The sequence below is a fragment of the Polyodon spathula genome, chromosome 13, assembly GCF_017654505.1.
Source record: "Polyodon spathula isolate WHYD16114869_AA chromosome 13, ASM1765450v1, whole genome shotgun sequence".
Lineage (NCBI taxonomy): Eukaryota > Metazoa > Chordata > Actinopteri > Acipenseriformes > Polyodontidae > Polyodon > Polyodon spathula.
Window position 1 is genome coordinate 37,991,688 of NC_054546.1, and position 24,414 is coordinate 38,016,101.

A 24,414-nucleotide genomic window follows, 5' to 3' on the forward strand; every position below is an offset into this window, starting at 1 on the left:
TGTTTAAGTAAACTATAGCAATTATTTGGTCTTCTACAGTAATCAAATGATTAAGCAATCGCTGTGCTATGTGATGAGATTACTTTATAATTGTTTCAGCAGCAAGGCATTCAAGGCAATAGGATACAAGTTAAACAGTTTCTCATTTACTAAATAATTAATTCTTTCACCTATTTTGCTATTGTATGAAGATTGCATGAGACATGTGATTGTTCTGTGTTTTCTTATGGTATTTTGGAAATAACACAGCCACAGGAACAAGCACAGAAATATGTCCTCAAGACAATTAAGGAGACATCAAGGGGATGAGATTAAAAAAGGAAGACAATAAAACTGACAAAGCATATAAAAACAAGAAAAAAAGCATCAGATCTATTGTAATAGTTATTGAATGTATTTCTGCAGGGACCAGCAACAGGGATGTAAGTAATTAAGAACTTCATGCTAGAGATACTTTTTCAGTCAAAAACACCTATTAGGCACTGTCGGAGGTTGACTGGTCATGTTTTGTATTCTGCACCATAAGCACCCAAACAGCACAAATCTGTGGGGAATTGTGGCGGGTAATGAATATAATTCAAGGAAGACAATTTATATTTAGTAAACCAATATTCTAATGATCACTGCATGCCTAATTGACTGCAGGCTGCAGTGCTGGATGCAATTAGACTCCTTCTGCCACTCTCTAATAGAAGTCAAACACTGGGCAAAGGGGGCAGTTAAGGGAGCTGTACCAGCAGCAACCATCTGTTCCATCCGATTAACAGTCTCAAACAATTTGGAGGCATGCTAGCCGCCGAGAATGATCTCCTTGAAAACATCTTACCACTTCATAATACAGTACACCCCCCGCCAAAGCTGTGCAATTAATGACGAAATTGTGAATTGAAACAGGTAACTTATGAGTTGAGCCAGATTCAAACCGTATGAAAAAGCTAGTGAATTAGTGTGCTGTGTCTGCACCCACTTACTACCTACAAGGTCCTTCTTGGTCTCGGGCCTTCCAGAATTTCTCATTCCCTATCTTCCCTGACATTATTTGAGATCACAAATCGCTGATTTTTTGGTGACTCCAAAAAACTAGTTAAAATTGACTGGGGCAAGTGTAATGCTTCCCGCCTATGGTATTAAATCCAAAAGTCTAGACTGAAGATGTATTTGTTTGAGTGTGCTTTTTCACAGTTGCAACTGATTATAAAAACAGGTCAATCGTGATCTTTTTAACTTTAATTGTACAGGGCATTCAGATGCCTTGGCATGAAGCGATACTGTATATAAATGTACTGTAATTTGTAATACCCTGATATTCCTCTACTCAAGAACATATTGAAACAAACCCACCGATTCTTAAATATTTATTTTCCAGAGTATAAGAAAGGAAGAAAAGCTCTAATACAAACCATGAAAATACACGTACGATTCCGTTAATAGGAAACAAGCGTCATTATTACTAATAACAATAATTGACCATAGAAATAGAGACACACAATACATGGAGTGTACATGCCTTCCTCTTGTCCTTGGCGTGTGCTGGGATATGTAACAATGTAAACCCACAAGAAAATAAACTGCAGTGATGCTGGTATAATCTACCAATAACTGGACTGCAATTTACCTTTGTTTCGATTGCAGACAGCACTATAACAAGTGGTGTTAAACAGCAGTTACAATTTGGTGCTGGGACAACTATTTGAAAAGTTGCTTGACATGACCATGTTAATTTAATCTGACAGTGGCAAAACATACTACAACACCAGTACAACATTTTATTGTAGTACTACTATAAGAAACAAAACAATCATGGACCAACATGTTGAAATATTGAAATAAGTTCTTAGAATTATAATACCACTAGTTAAGAGAATATTAGCAATGCTTGGTGTGTGTGTAGCAAACATTAACCAATGCATGTCTGTGCTAATAGGTCAAGCCCAGTAAATTCCAGCTAGGTACTCTCAGTCAGGTAACTGCAAATTCAGTTTAATACACATTCACTGTACACTACACTGCAGTTACTTTTCAATGGGCAGTGATGCAGCTGATGGCAATGGGTGACACTGCACTCAGATGATACAGTATAACTCCCCTCTATACTAAACACACAAACCAGGTTGTCAGGTTGAAATACAGTTAGTCCATGTGGTGAATAATAACACTAGTCTGAATTCTGAGTAAGAAGGATGATAGTTTTGATACAACACTGCGCATCAGACGTGCAGAAAAGACAAAGACTCCAGAATTGGTTATGATGGTAAACTCTATACTAGGCAGGTGTGCTGCTGGTAGCAGACCATTTCAAACACATAAACAAAATGTTATACACCACGTAGATTTGATCACAGTTTAATTTCTGTCCTGACTAATAAATATCTATTCATGGTTTATATAACCTCTATGGGGGAGCTGTTGAAGAAAGTGGAATTGGTTATAACAGCGGTGATGGGGGAGTTGAGTTAATTTTAATAACACTCAACATCCACCAGACTCGTACAACAGAACTTTCTTATTACGAATGTCTAGAATAATGCCAGCCCTGGGTGTTTGCTGAATTGCTAAGGGACCCTCACTGAGGGTAATATCCTTTGCTACTCTTTAGTATTTTAATTCTGGTTATGAGCTACACGGCAAAGGCAGTGCAGCTAAGAATTGTGGGATGCAGTTGGAATGTGGTTTACCTCCACTCCTTCAACTGCAGTTTAAGATGTATAAGAATGTCAGAAAATAAAGAGGTTCTCTATTGACCTACAGAGTAAACAACATGCCCTGCAATTACACTGCAAAACTCAGTTGTTTTGCATATGGGCATCGCATTTTCCTAATTGTTGTACCGTCCATATTGATTTTGACACACTCTCTCTATTGTTTAAATTAATCTATCGAAGAGGCAACTGGCCTAACAGTCTACCAAGAATGTTAAAGTACTTTAGTGCTAATACCATACATCAATTAAGATTTTTTGTAACTGCTTATGCTTCTCAACTTTGTGAAGCTTTGCAACGCTAAATCCTTCAAAAACTAGGCACTGAGGGAAATAGAATCCTACCCCTCAAAATACCTTGTCATGTAAGGAGTTCAGAGTTTTAGAGATATTATGCGATAAGCCACAGACTATAATGTCTATATGGTATTCTCAATACTGGTATCAAAACTCAGCACATCTGGCCTTACACATCGAATATTTATTCGGTCTTGTCGAATTGTTTTGCTACAACAGATTTTTGGATAATTTCCAAGACAATTTTGTATGCTATATTTAGGGCAATAAGCATAGCCGATATGCAGTTTACCCAGTTGAAAAGTGTTCTTGTATTTAGCTGGAACCAGTCCAGACTTCCTTCACTGTGCTTGTTACCATTCTGAAACAGTCGCTTTTGGGTCGAAAAACTATTCCACACTGCCCTCTTCTGGAAGCTCTGTGAAATTAAAGTGTCTGAAATTGCCAGGCCGCTGAGTACAACAAAGGTTCTGGACTGGCAAAAGAAGATCCTAGACAATTGCGCCGAGTCACTTCAATCTCGTAAACATTCAGAAAACTGTATACAGAACCACCCAAACAAAATGTCAGCAATCTGAAAAGCCCTCCGCCTCTACCTTCACCTCGTCAAGCAGATTGTTGACATGAGAGAGCAGTGTAGCAGAGTATCGTGCAGTATCAGAAAATAGACTGGATACAGGGATGCACAAGGTTAAAGCTTCTTGATATAGATAATTCCAGGGGTAAATAACCATAACTGCACCTTTTCTCTGGACTTTCTGTAAACTAGACACAAAACCCAAACAAAACAAACTTTGCTGTAGGAGTGTCTCGGGGTACAGTATTTACAGGATACTGTGGATAATGGGTTGCTGATGGTACTTGGGGGCTGTTTGCTTGAGCAGGTCCAGTGGGATCATAGGGAGGGGCAGGTTCTGGTTGGAGACGACGACCTCGTAAGGAGGTGCCTCCTCCAGGGGGAGTGAGATGGAAGAGATAGGCTGCTGCCTGATTTCCTGCAATCTGATTGGATACCCGGAGGCACTTCCTGTCACCCACGAGGCCTCCTCCATCAGCTCCTCCATTTCCAAGCTGGTATGCAGTGGTTGGGTCTCATTCCTTTGACAGGGGTCGTTCAGAGAGTAAGGGGGAGGGTCATCTGTGGGGATGTATATCTGCGTCGCACCGGGCCCCACGCATTCCTCGTAGCTGAAAGCAGATAAAAAAACAAACAAAAAAAACAAAGCCATTTCAATTCCAGGAACACAAAATATACAATAAGTCTCAGTCCATTCAAGAACTAATAGGATTGCGCCGCTGGAAAAAAAAAAGAGCCCTTGCAGGTGCAGTTTCATTTAGTCTCACCTGAGGGCGCAGGACCAGGAGATTTAATGAGGAGAAAAGTCGGGCTGAGCAAGTACAGAATTAGATCTTTATTAATGAGAACCTCTTTTTCTCTCTCTCTCTCTCTCTCTCTCTCTCTCTCTCGCAGCCTATTTCTTTGTTTCTCTGTTTGCTGTGACATAGCAGGTCAGTAGCAATGCATGCCGAGCAGCAATGGCCATATCATATCCAATTATCCTATCTCTAAGGCAAGACTATCTTGGCTATCTCCAGTATGCATGGGGACCAATAGGAAACCCTAACTCTAACCCTAACCCTGTTTGGAGAGCAATTGCAGAATTTAGTCTAGCTGAATCTAACCATAAATGTGTGTAGCATTGGCACTGATTTGAAATCAGACCCATTCATTTCCATCAGCAGCAATTACAATGTTGACTCTGTCAGCCCCGGTTACGATTGTGGAATGGCAGAACTCGATCTCTGCAACTCGCACTAGTGGTGGAAGTTACCTAATGAGCGTCCAATATAAAGGACGCGAGAGGCGGGTTTGAAATGTCGCACTGCAGAAAAAAAGGATGAAGACAGAACACGAGAGCTGTGAGTATATTATAAAGTCAGGGAAATACTGAGGGTTGGTGAATTAATTTTAATTAAGCAGGAATACAAAAAGGTGATAATTGACTTTTGTTTTCCATCCAGTTGCAGATTGGAGACTGCGGACAGAACAGCCGGCAGCCCCAGTTTGATATTGGAACGAGATGAGATTGAGTTTTACGCACTGGTTTCATGGTGGAGACGGAAATGTGGTATAAGCTTGCCTTGGTGTATGAAACTATTAAAACCTGGAACAGCTCTTCTTTTCCACTCCAGCTAGTAGTAACCCAATCAAGTCCAGCCCAAAATATCTATTTCTCAGGTTTTGGGTTTGCATGCTGCCATATTCTGTCATTTTTTCCCACCAACTTTAATTGAGTGCTTTTTCAGCTCAAACAATGTGATCTAATTCAACAATAAACATTTGTATTTGCAGTAAAGACCTTCAAGATTTTTTGTTTTTTGGTAAGGGAATAGTAACTCCTGTAGAGTGAAATGTGTTGCATTGTTATTATTATTTCTTTATTTAGCAGACGCCTTTATCCAAGGTGACTTGCAGAGACTAGGATGTGTGAACTATGCATTAGCTGCAGAGTCACTTCCAACGTCTCACCTGGAAGACAGAGCACATGGAGATTAAGTGACTTGCTCAAGGTCACAAAGTGAGTCAGTGAGTGAGGCGAGATTTGAACTGGGGTCCTCTGGTTACAAGCCCTTTTCTTTAACCACTGGAGCAAACCACTGGAAAAATATTTTCATTTTACTGTTCACTTAAATGACATGTACTGTTCACCTAATCCAACTGAACAGCGATTTTCAATTGCTTTTCACAAAAAAAAAAAAAAAAAACATCCCAATCTCTAATTGGTTACTGAATAATTTAAAAAGGCCAAATTAATTTTGGTAAAGTACTGTATGCGTGCAGTTCTGTGAGAGGTACCTTGATGACTGACCCCTGTAAGAAAGCTTGACGTTTGATTTAAAGCATCTTTCTTATCTCTGTAAGTGGAATAGTTGAGATCAGGCTAATTCCTGGCTGTTATCCATATCAAAGAATTAAAATGGCAATGGTTCATGTGTTCCATTTGTAGCAGACACACACAAAATCTGCACAGATTTGCAAGATGAAGAGATTCCGGATTAATTGCCAGTACTTAATGCAAAGGTGGAATAGGTTTTTTTTTGTATAGAATGCTTCAAAGGATTCTTTACTATCCTTTGTATCATTTAAATGGATGCAACAATAATGGGGCCAGCTTTTATAAAATGATATTTCACTTCAGGGTTTCTCTTCTAGTTTGCTTTAAAAAGCTTTGCATGATACAACATACTGTACTCAAACACTTTACCTTCAGTTACTGTTGCCAGGAAAATGTGTTTTTATGATTAAACTCAGACATTAACGATGGGCTAATCAAATTGGGTCCTTAGACAAGCGAGATACATCAAGCTAAATGAACAAGTGATCTATGCACATCTTAGCTCAACATTATTGCACTGTGCAGTGCAGTGTAACGTTATTGCATGTAACTTTAAATCCATGTACAGTGAAACTAAGTTGGATGCCACTTATGCAATACATGAAGTAAAATGGGAGTGGTTCAAAGAATAAAGCTGTGCACAAAACATGAAGACAGTAGCTCAAAGCATACTTTTATCTCTATCAAACTGAAACTGCAAAAGTCACAGGTCCATGTTATGGTCATCTACACATCACTACCTCACTGTTTTCCACATCGACTTATAGTCTTATTGGGCCACATGTCAATGTCAATAGTTTTACCTTCCATGGGGTGTTTCAATAACTCCAAAATTATGAAGCTTCCATCTGAAATGGTTTATAAGATATTAGCAGTAGTAGATGTGGCAGGGGTGGATTTGCAAACTCATACAATGTTCCCCTCAAAAAGACGCTGAATGACAGGGAAAATACAGCAGGTCATGGATTAATGTGATCTCAGTGCATCCAACAATCACCCGGATCAATGCCCATCTATCGTACAGATGTACATTTGGAGACATCTGCAATGTCTCCGGGCTGCCAATGATTTTGCATATGCAGAAGGTTAAGCATAATTTTTCTAAAGTTACAGTTTACAATGTAGAACGTTTCCTTAGTTAATTGGACTTTTAGGTATGGAAAAAATGTTATTACATATGAATCCAGCAGATGGTGCTGTACTGAAAAGCACTTTTGTATGTAGCACATGTATAGACATGAATCAGAGATGCCAGGGTCATACAAATGAGTGAGATTTGGGAAAACCTCAACAGCACAGGTATGAGAGTACTAAAACTGACACCAAAAAAGTTCATAAAATGAGTGACACTTTACACGTCTGCATAAATAGCACTAGACACATACAGAATATAAACTGTTTCAACTACTCAACTATAGCTCAGTACTCTTGTAACACCCCTTCAAAAAAAGCATGTGAGTAAAAGTATATATGTATGTGTGTGTTATATTCAAAAGACACTTCTGGTTATCACTTTGACCTTACTAACAGTAATGTCTGTTGTATAATAATAATGCAAGGATATTCGTATTTGCTAAATGAGGTTTCCTATACAGTATGGGTTTTTGTAATAATAATGTAAATTATGAAATTATGTAACTTCTTTACCAGGTGTTCCATTATACAGGCACATGCCTACCCATTATCTTACAGTTATTGTACCTTTACAGTTCTTTACAATCCTGGCTTTCAGTAATATGCTATCTTAATCAAGTTGCACATTCTATGAGCTCCAGCTGTCTCTTTTCTGTTATATGAGCTAGTCTTGTGTGTGTGTCTCAATGTGTGCCTCTGTTACAACAAAAATCAAATGGTTCTGTATGATTTTGTCAGATCTCATTGGAATGAATAATAAGATAGCTTTGTTGTCGTGGCAACCTCAAGGAGCTTCTTTCAAAGACTGTCATTCATAAATTATGACCCTCTTAGTGTTCAGAGGTGGGTGGTGGCTGAAGAGGATTTTTACTTCCAGCCCAAAGCAACTGCCTGTACACCCTTTTTTGTCTTACATAAAGTACTTGCTGAACTACCTAGAGGGTTTCAGTGACCATAAAGTCTCACAAAAACTATGCTAGGATAAAATTGCTTTCAAGTAGTCTTGAATTTTCTTTGCCATTTTAACAAGGACAGAGACATTGTTCCCATCTCTTTTAATGGTATCTCTCTTGTCACTGTTACCAAGGCTACACACTGCTTCACACCAGCTGACTTCAATCAACACCAAAAAAAAACAAAAAATCTATCAACATTGAGGAGTCTTTTCAGAAGCTTTTTTTTTTTTACTGGATAGTTAGTAAACCTGGTAAACAGCCATGTAAGCAGAAACAACTACACAGAATCAGATGCAGATAATAAGATTTTAAACAGGTAAGAAATTCAATATTATGAAAATGCAGATGACTGAAGGTATATGGAAAACTCCCGAGTCTTTAGATCAAATATTGTCTGATTTCTGTACCTGTCTTTATAACTAACATACAGTAAATATAATAGGCCTATAATGTCTCCTCCGATATTAGACATCTCAGTGCTAAGATAGAAAGGGCAGGGAACAGCATGCCAGGCAGGTTGGCAGTAGTGTGAGATAGTGAGTGCAGCTCATTGCTGATTCTGCAGGTGTCCGAGGTGGTGGGAGCAGGGGCTCTGTGAAAGAGGCGTTCACATGCACTCCACATGTGACAACTGATTTATGTGTAATAACGGACAGGCTTTCAGCACCATCTGTGGCTGTGGCAGCCCTCGCATTTTCTCCTTTGTGACGGTTATCCATCTGCTCCTGCGCATCTACTTATTTCCTGAACACCAAACATCATACATAGAGCCTTAAACAAGCACTCTACCCTACATGGGCTGCCTTCTTGTCTGTCTCAAAGACTAGGGAGCCTACGACATTCCCAGTGTACACTTTGGAAAGATCAGATGCCATTGATCCCCAAGAATCATTTGTTGGACACTGGTGCTTTCTTCATTCATCGCTTTGCATCTAGCCTTTAATCAATCATTTAGTAATCACTGGTCTTCATCTGCAGGCTGTTGTAAAAACCCCTATGCATCCAAATCGAATCATACCAAACACATTACAGTACAAGCTGTTTAGGGCTTCCCATGTGTTAAAACACCTGTAATATACAGCATACAATGTAGCTCTTTATAGCGCAGTATAGGGAGACTTATGGATCCCCACATTTCTGTTTTAGTCTAAAATGCGGAACACATAAGGGGTTCCATTCTTTTGATCTCAACAGTAAGATAATTAAAATGTTAGAACCAAGGATATGAAACTCACCGACCATCTAACAGTGCATGTGACTCTTTGGAGTATTTCTGTCTGGCACAGGACATGCCAGAGAGGGTAATATATACATTCATCTCTGTGAGGTGAGTGAAGTAAATACATTATTGAGGTTCAAAGAACACCAGACTATATATTAACAACCTACTTTTTGTCACCCAACACCCAAGCAGGATTAACTTTACATGCTTATACATCTATGTTGGCCATACTTACAAAAAAAGAAAGTTTTATTGTTTTCTTCTTCTTGTATTAGATTTTGTTGTTTGTACTGCAATCAAAAATGGTGACCCCTAATGTGACATTATAAATCAGGCCACGGTGCCCACATTTCCCAGTAGCCATATCTTCAGACCACAGAGCAGAGATGGTTGATGGTTTGTGGGGACAGGAGCAGTGATGCAGTGTTCTATTAAACACGGCAGGCCAGGTGAGACCCTGCTCAGTGACTGCTTTGAGGAAAAGACCTGAATTAAATTCAGCCTAGAATCTGGTCCTTATGCTAAATATTAAGATACATGGACAGATTTTCAAAACATCTTGCAACGCTCTTTATTCTGTTCTACAAAAATAAAACCAAGAAAATATAATTTTGTATTTGTAAACAAGCACCATCTTTAAAAAGCGTCAGTCCTCAGTATGCTGTTAAGAATTATGAGATCTGATAAATATAAAAAGAAATTAGATGGCTTAGAGACAACTAAGAAAATGATTAAAAGTAGGAAAAATTACCTTAAAATGAATTGCACAAGTGGACCTACATACATTAGGGGTCAATCCACCCAGAAAGAATGTGCTAATAGAGAAGTAAATTTTTGCAAATATACCTGATGGTAGTTTCATTAACGGTGAACAAAAAAATGAAAGGTAGACAAAAATTCCATTTAATTAACCCTGGTCCTGTGAATCTTTTCATTTCTCAATCACAGCTGGTTTTAGCAATACATCCTACAATTGCAAGAAAAGCAGGATGAATTTTGACCATTTAAAAGAACCCAGCTTAGTCAATTCTGTACTGTGTGCTCAAGCAGAGCGACACTAGATCGTAAACAGATTTTAGGATCTAGGAAATGTATCTTACAGTGAAAATAAGCAAGTATGCTCCTTCTAAAGTATTCTTTGCTGTCAGGCAATTTTAAACATCTGGTAACTCCAAAATTGGCAGCCGTTGCTTTTTCTGTAGAATTTTCTGTTTGTTTAGTTTCTTGATAAAAGGGACTTTATCCTCAGGGATTAGATAAATATTAATGACTCCAGAAGGATTCTCTGAGGGGTCAAGAGGTAAACGATGAAGATTTAGATCACTGTCACACAGCCCACAGGAATTAACTGTCAAACAGTCTTAATAGTTGCATGCAATAAAGAGAGCCTCCCAAATCAGAACAAGACAGCTTTTGCACATTATACATTTTTTGTAGACTGCAATGGTTTTGCCTGATTCCAACATCACTCTAAAATCTTATTAGAAGGAAATGATAATAATGACGTGTACCCATTTACTGCTGGATTTCTCCCCACAACTGGTCAGGAGAACGTAAGGTAAAATGAGCAGTGTTGGGGTGCCCTCCAATCCCATCGCCAAGCCAATCTCCTCTTTACATCTTTATACCCGCAGGAGACCCATAATAACGCTCCCTGTGGATCAGCAAATTAGTACAGTCAGGGTACTTCTCCTGACTGTAAAACTCACTCTACACACAGTGCGGTCGTGCCTTTACCAGTTCAAAAAACTATTACTACAATAACAACAATTGTGGTATTAAGGGCTTTGACAATAACTAACAGTCTATTAAATAAAATAATGTTGTATTGAAATGGCTTATTATGTACAACCTGTAATAAGTACTTTATTGAGAGAATTATAGAAAACTGATGTGTACCAGCTGCTATGACTCTAGCGTGTTATCTGTGACATTGATATGGCCAGAGGCTTAAAGTGGTTTTCTATGTATTTAGGTTGGGGATTTTTGTATTAGGTCAAATATATTTTCTTAACTAATGTACAGTATTTTGTGTTTTAGTTCAGTGCCATTTTATAAACATATGTTAATTATATGCTTTTCTTGGGATTCAGTGCATCAAGACACATAATAACTTAAAGCTTAGACTACTAAAGAAACCCTCTTATTACCTCTCTTTAGCATAATAGCTTTCTTGAGTGTCTCATTTTCTGTAGGTAAGCTTTATTTTCACTTATTTTCCTGCCACCACACTGTAGATTCACTCGCTTTGCAGCAAGTTTAGGATCTCCTCTGATCACCTGAAGTACAGCAATGAGCATCATGCTTCAGGTGGGGTATTACTTCTTGTTGCACAGGGAGTCTACAGTGTGGTTGCAAGTTAGAGTTAGCTACTAAAAATGATAAGCAACTTGCAAGCTTAATATTAATGAGAGGCCAGTAAGCATTTATTTTTGCATAGTTTACAATTTTAGAAAAGCAAACTATGAAGGTATGAAACAGAGACTAACAGAAGTAGATTGGAGTAAAATAGAGAAAACACCCACAGAAGAAGGATGGTTGTTCTTCAAAAATGTAGTACTAGAGGCGCAAAACAATTATATCCCTAAAGTAGACAAATCTAAATGTAAAACTAAATTGCCAAAATGGTTTAATAGATCAATTAAAAAAAATATTCAGCGAAAAAAGGCACTTTACAGAGCATTAAAAAAGGACCAAAAAGAAAGTACGCAGAAAGAGTACACAGAACTGCAAACGCAAGTCAAAAAGGAGGTTAGAAAGGCCAAGAGAGAAATAGAAATGAACATTGCTAAGGGAGCTAAAACCAATTCCAAAATGTTTCTCCAATATTACAACAGCAAGCGAACATTCAAAGAGGAGATTAAATGTTTAAGAGATACAAATGGCAAAATCGTAGATGAAGAAAAAAAAATAGCAAATATATTAAATGATTACTTTTCACAAGTTTTTACAAAGGAAGATACTGACAACATGCCCCACATGTCATCCAGTTCCTATCCAGTTTTAAATAACTTTAGCATAACTGAGGCAGAAGTGTTAAAGGGACTAGGAGCTCTTAAAATAAACAAATCCCCTGGGCCGGATGAGATCCTCCCAGTAGTACTCAAAGAAATGAAAGAAGTAATTTACAAACCGCTAACCAAGATCATGCAGCAGTCTCTTGACACAGGGGTGGTACCGACAGACTGGAAAACTGCAAACGTAATACCGATCCACAAAAAGGGAAACAAAACTGAACCAGGTAACTACAGACCAGTAAGCCTGACTTCTATTATATGCAAACTTATGGAAACTATAATAAGATCCAAAATGGAAAATTACCTATATGGTAACAGGGTCCTGGGAGACAGTCAACATGGTTTTAGGAAAGGGAGATCGTGTCTAACTAACTTGCTTGATTTTTTTGAGGATGCAACATCGATAATGGATAATTGCAAAGCATATGACATGGTTTATTTAGATTTCCAGAAAGCTTTTGACAAAGTCCCGCACAAAAGATTAATTCTCAAATTGAACGCAGTTGGGATTCAAGGAAACACATGTACATGGATTAGGGAGTGGTTAACATGTAGAAAACAGAAAGTACTGATTAGAGGAAAAACCTCAGAATGGAGTGTGGTAACCAGCGGTGTACCACAGGGATCAGTATTAGGTCCTCTGCTATTCCTAATCTACATTAATGATTTAGATTCTGGTATAGTAAGCAAACTTGTTAAATTTGCAGACGACACAAAAGTAGGAGGAGTGGCAAACACTGTTGCAGCAGCAAAGGTCATTCAAAATGATCTAGACAAGATTCAGAACTGGGCAGACACATGGCAAATTACATTTAATAGAGAAAAGTGTAAGGTACTGCACGCAGGAAATAAAAATGTACATTATAAATATCATATGGGAGATACTGAAATTGGAGAAGGAATCTATGAAAAAGACCTAGGAGTTTTTGTTGACTCAGAAATGTCTTCATCTAGACAATGTGGGGAAGCTATAAAAAAGGCTAACAAGATGCTCGGATACATTGTGAAAAGTGTTGAATTTAAATCAAGGGAAGTAATGTTAAAACTGTACAATGCACTAGTAAGACCTCATCTTGAATACTGCGTGCAGTTCTGGTCACCTCGCTATAAAAAAGATATTGCTGCTCTAGAAAGAGTGCAAAGAAGAGCGACCAGAATTATTCCGGGTTTAAAAGGCATGTCATATGCAGACAGGCTAAAAGAATTGAATCTGTTCAGTCTTGAACAAAGAAGACTACGTGGCAACCTAATTCAAGCATTCAAAATTCTAAAAGGTATTGACAGTGTCGACCCAAGGGACTTTTTCAGCCTGAAAAAAGAAACAAGGACCAGGGGTCACAAATGGAGTTTACAAAGGGGCATTCAGAACAGAAAATAGGAGGCACTTTTTTATACAGAGAATAGTGAGGGTCTGGAATCAACTCCCAGTAATGTTGTTGAAGGTGACACCCTGGGATTCTTCAAGAAGCTGCTTGATGAGATTTTGGGATCAATAAGCTACTAACAACCAAACGAGCAAGATGGGCCGAATGGCCTCCTCTCGTTTGCAAACTTTCTTATGTTCTTATGTTCTTATTTTTTAAAAGCCTTGGTTACTAGCCAGATAGACTCTGTTCCCAATATTTGGATGTAACATTCTCTTCAGTCATTACAACAGTTGACCATGTCCTGGCACTGTCTGGTTTGCATTAGGCATAATACTAAAACATCTGTAGATCTAAAAAGGATAAGAATGCACTACCTATAGCAAAATATGACTTAATCTGATCAGACCCATTGTGCCCAAAATAGCTTTACTGTCTGTCTAAATTTAAATAGAGCAGATGGGTGAAAACAGAGTCACAGAGCTTTCAGTGGCACTAAAAGCCTTTAGGACTTGGAGTAATAATGCATATTCTTCATAATTTTCTTATAAATATGACAAGGAGTGCTTTTTTCAGATGTGCAGCCAGGGCGCTGAGGAAAGCAATTTCACCCTCTTTAGAAGCTCTCTTCATGGCTGTGTGAAATGGTCCGGCATCGTAATGGAACTGTCATATAAATGTAAATAATATTGTGACTCAGTGAAACAAGCCATGAAGGACGGACGGGCCGCTGTTCTGTCTCATTTATGTTCATACTTGTCAATAATCTCCAGCTCTCACGTAAAATCAACATGACAGATGCTGGAACAGATGCTAGCTTCATTAGGCAGCCATTAATTCTTCTGGCGGGCCATTTTATGAAAGCAAATGTTATGCATTTAAGGCAACTTCAGGATAAGCTGACCAAAACTGTACAGTAACCCATCATGTACAGTGCATGAGGACTGTACTTGGCAATGCAGCAACACTGGTCAAATCAATCTAAAATTGGGGGTCTCTGAATTCATGCTGAAATCAAAACCCTAGTATAGCAATGCCTATAACTGATACCAACATTTTTTTTAAATGTACAAAAATAACAAATTGTGGCCACATGGTAGAAGATGAACCAATTGCATGTATGCTGGCTGTAAGTCATGTAACTTGACCTGAATTAAAGACATAAATGAACTGTGACTCACCCCAGTTGTATCACAGACACCTGTCTGCTCCACTTGTCAAGCTAGTCAAAGTGCTTCATACTGTACTCTATTTGTCCCTCCAGGCTGAGCAACAATCCACTATCCAATCCCTCATCTTGTTTCCTGTGGGTCCTGCTTGTTTCGCAGAGTGACAGGGCTGAGGTTTGAGGAGCAGTGCTGACCTGTCTATTAAAGTTAAAAAACCGTGATGAGGTAGCTGAGGTCTCATGCAATCCATTTGGGGCCATCACTGCCTCAAGCAGCTGACAGCAAGAGATTCCTGGAAAGAATAAACCCTACAAAGAGAGGTCAAGCTCTGTAGCAACGAAGCACAGTGAGAAATGCCACTCTTCTCACGTTATCAGACCAGTAGTGACTGAAAAGTTCAAACACAGCAGTAGGGACTCTGGTCGTGACAGTAGGAATCGGAGAACAGGGTTAGTGTGCTGGGGGTAAATGTGTTATTACCTGGTAACAGTGACCAGTGTCCCAGCATATACTGTAATGGTTAATACTCTTTTTTTTTCCTGAACTACTGGTCAATAAAGTTAGGCAATATCATGCACAGGAACTCAACAGTTAGTTGGTTGTAAAATGGGGAGAACAATTTTATCTGAGAATTGTTCTCTGATTCTAGTCAGTTGTGCCAATTTTGTAGCAGATTAATCAATTAAATCTCTTCTTAACCTCATTCGAAGGCATATAAAAATGAAGGTAAACTTACATTAAACATGGCGACTTAGAAGTAAATTCTCAGTGTCATCTATGGGTGTGATTTGTTGCTAATGATAACCAGAACAGCTGCACTTTAAACACGGCTAATCAAGCGATTCAGGGTATAATGTGTGTAAAATGACATGCAACCTTCACTCTCTAAGAAGGCTGTTTTGTTATTTCATTTAAATCTGTTGCTGACCAAATTATTTCTGTGTGTGTGATTCTGAGCCCTTGAAGATTTCCTTTAATAGGAAAGTAGCAGGCTGTTACAGCGGCCTAAGGTCTCATAAAAACAAAAACAACACAGGATTGGGGTCACGTTTCCAGAGGTGTCCTTGAACAGTGGGCATTTTTATCCTGAATATTCTCATAAAGTGGTTCACTACATCTACAGCTAATCACTTCTACTTGAAGAAGAAAAGTATTTTATAACCTTCCCCAGTGAGCTACATATTTATGATTTTCTTTCTTTTTTTGTATATAAGACAGTGTAAAGCCTTATCAAGTATCAATACCTAGAAATGGTAACTGCAAAATATGACTTTAGCGGCTGGAAAGAGTTAAACCAGAGTCTGTTTCTCAACCACTAATTATTTTCTCACAACTTTGACCTATAAAAACAAATAGAGTGTTTGAACAATTAATCTGAAGTGCCTATGACAAAATTAATTAAACTCAGCACTTAATCTCCCCGACACTGCTTACTGACACTCTTGTTTAGGGAACAGAATAAAAACATTGCTGTAGAAGCCCCGGTCTGAATCTGTGCATAGTTGGACGACGCGTTTAAATTAAAATCAGCGATTTTACATGTCCTAAAGCACACTGTACTACTTTGTTTGAAGTACCGTCCTTGCAACACCCTCTGCACCTTATTAAGAAAAGTAGTCTCTGGTGTTGATGTGATACAACAATATGGAATTAGAATTTGTATCAGAAAGATGGAAATGACATCAAAAACTATGATGTGCAAATATGCAAATTGTATAATATTCAATCCAAAGGGTTCTGAAGTACCCAGTTTTAATTTCAACAGTTTTTTGGTTCTTGGTGGATTGTGTTCCATAGCAAACAAACGTCAACAGAGTATCCGTCTGTATATAAGTTTAGTGACCTTACGAGAATTTAATTGGTTTTTAACAAGGTTTATGTTGGGGCTATTTTATGGTACAAGCTAATAAATTTAACTTTGTACTCTTCCTCGAAAGATTATAATCTATGTTTTTTTTTTTTTTTTTCTACAGTACTTTGTTTCGGCAGAGGCATCACTTTGTGAGTCTGACTACCCAATTATTGGTATATATATCAAAATAATGAAGCATAATCCCTACATCCCTCTACTGCCAATCCCCTAGCCATTCCACAATGCACCAGCTTCATTATCACTGGAAGATGGATTCATACAATGCCATGGAGAGGTCACTATGAATCATTGCATTAGCCTGTCCAATCTGGTCATTTCTCGTTCCAATCTCAGTAATAATAAGTGTTTGCAAACAGTCTTCTTCAGATTGGGGTCAGCCCTTCATACACAAGAGTTGCCTGTGAGCCCAGAGGCAACACGCTACATAATCACTGATAATGGAAGAAAGGAGAATGGAAACCACAACTCTGCTGCAAAGAGGACTGGATTGTGTGCTTTACAGCCTTTTAAAAAAAAACCTTATTGACTTCCATTAGCCTTAGTACCCTTTTCACTGGTCTCCCAATTATTATGTCACCCCATCAATGGGGGAAACATGTTTGTGTCAGCATTCTTTTTCTTCTTGTTCCCCCCTCCCTGTGGAGCTTCAACCATGTACTGTACACTGCCTGGCCACTTTCTTAGGACCTGGCTACTTGACTGGATTTGGCATTGCCCTTTATGATGTGGGATATGTGCTCCTGGTAAACCATGGGTTCCTTGATTAAATCAAGTCCTCCTAACAATACTGTACTACTGTACCCTGATGTCGATGGCTACCCAACATGAAAATTAATCTACCATGATGAAATTGTGTGTGAATAGTTTGAGGAGCAATTCAGAGAATTCAGATTTATTTTGTGGCCACCACAATCTCCAGATCTCAATCCACCTGAGCATGATTCGGATGAACTTAAACGATGCATTCGTCACCATGGTTCTCTGCCTACCTCTGTGCACCAATTATGGGAAATATTAATGGCTGAATGGAGGCACATTCTCCTGCACCTTCTGGATCCCTACTGTTCACACAAAACAGTAAGCTCAAGGAAGGGGTTCACAATAATGAGATTTCTAGTTACTGTATGTAGTTGATGTTGCCTAGTTCTTTGGGGCACTTTTCTCCCTGACTCAAGTAATTGAAAGCTGTACATTCCTTGCATGGCCACTTCCCCTAATATATCTAATGTAAAGAATTCGACTTTTGGTTTTATTTCTATACAGGACTTGGAACTAAACTGTTAGTAATTCCCTTGATACCAGACCACAACCGGTAATGCACAACCTGTGGATTAATTGTGTATAAGACTATATGGCAAGAACATTTCTTTTCAGCACCTCCTATCTGGGAGGAGAAGGCTGAAGACAGTTGCACAGTAAGGATCACTGAGTACGGTTACTCACAGGGGTGGAGAGTCAGGGTACATCACGTTGACTTGGGACAACGTCTCCATGTAGGAATCGAAATCGAAGGCTGGCGGGAATTCTTCTATACAAGCTGACCTCAGCTCCCCGATAGAGCTCCTGTACGAAAAGCCATCAGGAGCTGTAGAATAAACAGACACTTAACAAGTTAAAGGGAGGTGTTGGACTTACAGAACCGCTGGTGCTGTAACAGCTTTCAAAGAAGATACCAGGGTAGATGTACTAAAGTGTTGCGCCTGTCGCAATTGTTGCAAACCACATGCAAACCAGTCGGAAGTGTAGCGTGAAATGTACTAAACAAACGCAATGCTGTTAGCATCATTTTAACACTAGAAGGACCAGAGAAATACTATTACCTAGAAGGCCCGCAGCAGTCTTTCTGGTGGCTGTATACAAAACACTGTAAATAGTATAACGAAAGGAGAAACAGTCGGATGTAATTCTTTTTTTTTTATTGAGTACGCCACAAACATCTAACAACTGCAAGCATATATATATATATATATATATATATATATATATATATATATATATATATATATATATATATATATATATATACATATCTATCTATCTATCTATCTATCTATCTATCTATCTATCTATCTATCTATATATATATATATATATATATATATAGATATATATATATATATATATATATATATATAAACAAAACATTTATTTTACAAATCAAAACAAGAAAATGTACATAAATAAACATCTGATCAGACATCGATTTACATGCGGTACATATTTATAAAACTGAAACGATAGCAATACATTTTTTACTTTTCAACAGCAATCGGTTTATTATCAGAGGAGCAAATGCCACCTTTCTGCACAGGGCACAGCTGTCCGAAGTTTTAATTTTATTGCACTTGACAACCTGGCATTGGCATCTCTTGCGGCTCTCAACAGGGTTGCCAGCTTCAGCTGTGGGTACACACTTGGCAGTCTCCCTCTGTTCCTAATGCTTCTTGCAAAGTTCCTGTGCTAACTATAAAATATCTTCTCTCCTTGGCAAATTCTTCTCTGTACATTCTTTGTAAAGTACCCAGAATTTGATGGCTGCTAGGTCCAACACATTGTAAAACAACAGAACAGACCACCGTCAGGAGCCAGCTTTCACAGAATACTTCCGTGCCATCTGATCCAAAACATCATCTCCATATTTTTTTGCGTAGTAAAACTCCACAGTCTCTGGTATTTATTTTCACTAGTCCCGATGCTAATTGACTGACCAAAGCAGCGCAGCTGGTAAGCAGGCGCCAGCCTTCAAAAGGCTGATTGAAAACAATAGACTGTCAGTCAATCAGAGAGTAGAGACTAATCTGATTACAACTAAATACATTGCGGACAGGTAAATAAAAATAATAAAGTAGAATACCGTTTTGTATAATCAAAATACAATTGTTTTCTATGTGGCTGTCAATGTGACTGCTCCCAGAGCTTTTAGGTATAATGTTATATATCTCCTTTATTTCTGCACTCGCGCATTTCATGCTGTGTGAGAATATTTAATACATACATACAGAAAGGTACATGAACGTGCAGCCACACACGTGTTACATGACTGGAGAAAATTACTTTTTAAAACCAAAAAACGCCAAAATGACCGCCGCGGGGCTTCTAGTGTTAACAAATACTTTGCAGCCGCAGTTCTTATTTGCGCTTAGCCTTAAATGAATATGTAATTCTGGGTGTTCCTGCAGAAATTCACAAAAATAGGGTGGAAATAAGGGATGAAAAATATTATAATGAGATGTACTAAAGCTGCAGCAATTGCGACACTTACAATTGCATCAGTTTGTTAAGAGCTTTTGAAAGCATGTTTTAAACAGCTGAAATTGTTGCTGGCATTTCCCAGTCTGCTTTTTCTCGCGTGTTGCCAGTTGTGCTCAATGCATTTTTTAATTTTTTTAATTTAGTCGTTGCCAATTATTTTGGTTATTTTCTCCCAATTTGAAATGCACAATTATTATTTAGGCTCAGCTCACCTGTACCAGCCCTGCTGGGACTCGGGAGTGGCGAAGACAAACACAAGCTGTCCTCCGAAGTGTGTGTCGTCAGCCGACTGCTTCTTTACACACTGCAGATTCACCATGCAGACACGCAGGAGCTACAGTGTGGGAGGACAATGCAGCTCCCAGGCAGCTAAGAAGCAAGACCGCAGGCCCCCAGCCAGACTGCAGGGGTCGCTGGTGCGCGGTGAGCCGAGGACACCCTGACTGACCTGTACAATGTAGCAGCATGATTTATATATCAGATTAAAATAGGTAAAATAAAGATGGAACAGAATGCATTGTACAAATGACGTTTACATTTAACAAAAATAATGTTATTTTGATTCTTGCACCCTTACATGTACAGATGTTATCCTTCGGGCACCCTCTGCTGCAGCAAAACACAACTCAACTGCCATTATTTTATTTGAAAAAATGTCGCACCACTCTTGCTAGAGATCTCGCTAAGAGGATGCAAATAATATTTAAATTAGTATATTGAGGCTCTCTTTGTGAACATATTATTTCTTAGCACATATGACAAAATGTGCACTTTGTAAGCTGTCGTAACGAAAATGCAAACTGCAGTATGTTAGCGCTGCGACTGGCCCATCTTAGTACATCTACCCCAGTGTTTGAATTTAATAACTGCATGATATCTGACTAATCTCGTCTGCTAAAATAGAACAAAGCCTTAGGGATATTAGGCACCATTTCCGGATGCTTACTAGACTCAAAGCAGGCTGTATGAAGATAATTTGATTTCCTAACATTGTTCTCCTGTAACAATATATCACTTTTCACAAACACATAGAGCTTGTATGTCTTCTAAACACATTATAGATTTGTTAAGTTCAATCAATGTTGTTCTGACTGCCCACTGAGATACAGCTTAATTGACTGCAGTTTACCAGCAGCTGTCATTGAGATGGGTGACCTTCTGGCACATGACCTGCCACTGACTGATGCACTGAGTGAGACGTGGTGCTGTGGCGCATTGAAGCAGCGTTGCTGATTGGTGGCCTCGCTATGCACAGTGAGGAAGGATTTCCAGTCCGGCTTTAAGTTGAATTAAACTGAGTCATTCTGGCTAATGGTCTTAGTTCAGTGCAACACAATTTTGGCTGCACATCTTGGCTGCTTGGAATGTTTATTTAAATTTTGGTACAATATCCTAACTTGGCGGGACATAATCCCCTAGCTGAGATGTGACAGCTAACACAACATTTGTATTCCAAGGGTTTGGCTACTTACACTGCGATTAGAGCGAAGGGGGTTTCTTTGGAGGCTTTTCCGTTTCTGCAGACATGTCTATCCCCCACCCCCCCCCCCTCTTCCAGCTTCTGTTGCTGCACCCAAGAGCTTGATATATTTATGGCTATAATTTAATGTGCCAGATCAAATGTAATAGCCTGACAGCACAGCTTAATGACACTGCGCTTCAAGTTTACAGCCACGCACACACTGTGCAAAGCTTTAACAGCTATCAGATCAATGAGAGGCACACACGCCGAATTTGCTGCCTGACTGTATGATGAAAATAAAGGCAACCTGTCTAGTTTAAGACACCCTTGTGGCTGTTCTGTCCATATCTTAATTGCTTAGAAGCAAAAGTTTTCTGGGAACTGACTTCAGAGATACAAGAATTCTCTAAACTGTTCTGTATGTTAAATGTGTATTCTTTAGTGTGAGAAGATGCTTTTTTTTGTGGCGCTAATTACTCTTGAAGTTGGTTCAAGTGCAATTAAATTTTCTGGTTAGTAATAACAATATATGTTAACTGTACTCACTTTTTGGACATTGTTTTAGCTCTATTACAGTTTTATCAGTCTTCAACACCTATGTTAACTAGACACCTTGCATTCTCTATTAGTAATACCCATTAAACAGTTTACTGTAGTATATGATGGTAAATGTACACAGTAGCAATGTGTAGTGATGCAAAACAAACCATGGCTAACCATAGGAAAGTGTGGCTAAAGCATGATAGATACTAAGTTATTGTGGTAAACTATTATGAGGAAAAATAACATCATGATGTTGTGACTGTTCTGTACTCTGGTAAGCTCACCGTAGTTGGCCTCTGTGCGCAGGTGGGGGTTGTGGAGCCGGCTGTCTTTCCGTAGGCTGCCAATGATGATGGTGACGCAAGACAGGAAGAGCACCAGGCCGATGACGATGCCCGCAACCACCAGGGGCGACACCAGCAGGCTGGCCTCGCTGCCGCCCTCCCTGTAGTTGGGGTACTCATTGACCAGACCGCTCTGGTTCGAGCTCACTTCTTATCCATAGTGAAGGTAGACGAAACAGAAAAAGAGGAAAGGAGAGAGAGAGAGGTTTTAGAGTTTTCATCTATCCATTTATTGTTTTTAGTTCTAATTTCATGAACTCTCTTCATTTCGGTCTTCCAGCATACAAACGGTAGTCTGAAATGAACTAAAATGTTTTTAAATCCAAGTCCTCAGCACTTGAGTATTCCTATTGTGACATAATATTATTTTAAAACCTAATTCTCAAACACATCATTTCCTAATGGTCTATCTCATAGGTCTTGATTCAAGTTTCTGCAGACATGCCTCTCCACCCACTCCCCCCCACCTCGAAGCTTCTGTTGCTGCACCCTAGAGCTTGATACACTTATGGCTATAATTTAATGTGGCAGATCAAATGTAATAGCTTTTTATATATTAAATAGACTGGATAGTTAATACCAAATGACTATATTAGATGTACAGCCAGTAGGCAAATGTTTGAATGAAAAATAAAAGCATATGTAAAAGGTAATATGGATTAACATTTGCTACCTGACACATTTCATCCAAAGATGTTTGCTGATTTGTTGACTTGCTTGGATCCAAACATTTTTTTGACAGAGCACTTTAGAGCAATACATTAAACTTGATAAATACTAAAAAACAACAGCAGTACAGTATCTACGATCATAGTATGTAGGCTACATTGTACCTCATACAATAAATATTACTATAAAATGGCTTAGGAATTTCTGAATGGCTGCTAACATTCCAATGCCATATAGTTAAAAGAGCACAACCAACATTTAATATCTTAGGAGTTTATCACCGTCTGCTTTAAAATGAAAACAGACATTGTGATTTTGAATTATAGTTCATGTTGAGAATGGCACTTCTGTTACACAGGTAATATATAAATTGATTTGTAAACCTCAAATATCAATATATTCTACAGTACAGAATTAGTTTGATGTACAGTAGGTTAGTAAATAGTGTAGGAGTAAATACTGTCAAAGCTTTTAGAAATAAGCAAATTCATTGCATTTTACAATTGATGTCAATTCTGGTTACACTGTAATGTCACCCTGTCACCCTGCCAAAGAGATACAAATGCAGCTCTTTATGTATCTATATATATATATATATATATATATATATATATATATATATATATATATATATATATATATATATATAACAACAAAAGACAGGGAACGAAAGACCCAAATCACATCAAAAACATTAACATGAAAACACAGTTAAAATGCAAATGCGATTCTCCAGCTTTCATGCCTTACCAGCTCTGGAATTAGTGACATAATAAAGCTAATCAAATATTCTGCCTGATCATAATTGCTGTTAATCTTTTAATCCTAAGTGACAATTTTGCTGTCCTCCAAGGCATGACTCACTAATGCAAACTCCTGCCGTAAACTGGTCTACTGTAACGTGTTCTAGTATTAATATTCCTAGTAAACATTTTCAATTGGGAGATCTGTGCCCCTGTAAGAGATTTAAAAAGCTTGAAAAGTTAAAACTTAGATTCCAGCTCTGCTTTTAGTTGACTACTACAGAAGATAAAGCTTTTCTGTTAGCATGTATTTCACCTCTATTTTTTATTTTCAGACCCTTGGAATATTGAGTAGTTTGTGATCATAACACTGCAATCAAAATACTGCAGCAGCTATCACCTTCAAACCTGGAGAAAAGGGTAATATTACCTGAGCTTTAACAAAAAATGCAGCAGTCTATAAACTTAGTTTAAGAAAAAAAAAAAATAATAATAACAAAATCCTGATAGGAATGGATTTCATCCCCACATGCTCAATAATCCCCGATCTCCCTCTTATTCCTTTAAGACCAGATATCCTATCGTCAAGCACAATGACTGTACAGCACTCCCCTGCACTGGGCAGATTTCTCTTATAATCTCTTTTGCGCAGGAACAAAGGCCAACTGTGGAAGACCTATTATCTATATCAACCGCGCAGTCAAGCATTCACTGAAGACTGCCGACACACTTAACCAATGAGAATCAGGTCGGCATAGGAGTGTTAATGGCTCA

At 38.5% G+C, this 24,414-nt stretch overlaps 1 protein-coding gene across 2 annotated transcripts in view; it reads right to left on the bottom strand.

Moving 5' to 3' along the window:
• Positions 1-1,346: 1,346 nt before the first annotated feature.
• Positions 1,347-24,414, bottom strand: part of LOC121325225 (protein BEAN1-like) — a 44,055-nt gene continuing 20,987 nt past the window's right edge. The window contains exons 4-6 of one of the 2 annotated variants that reach the window (XM_041267602.1): positions 22,169-22,375; positions 18,071-18,212; positions 1,347-4,183 (exon numbers count right to left, since the gene is read on the bottom strand). In XM_041267602.1, coding sequence (XP_041123536.1) covers positions 3,820-4,183; positions 18,071-18,212; positions 22,169-22,375 — 713 coding nt within the window. In that variant the 3' untranslated portion in view covers positions 1,347-3,819. Of the gene's footprint in view, positions 4,184-18,070; positions 18,213-22,168; positions 22,379-24,414 lie in introns of both variants that reach the window. The other variant, XM_041267600.1, reaches the window with a different exon arrangement.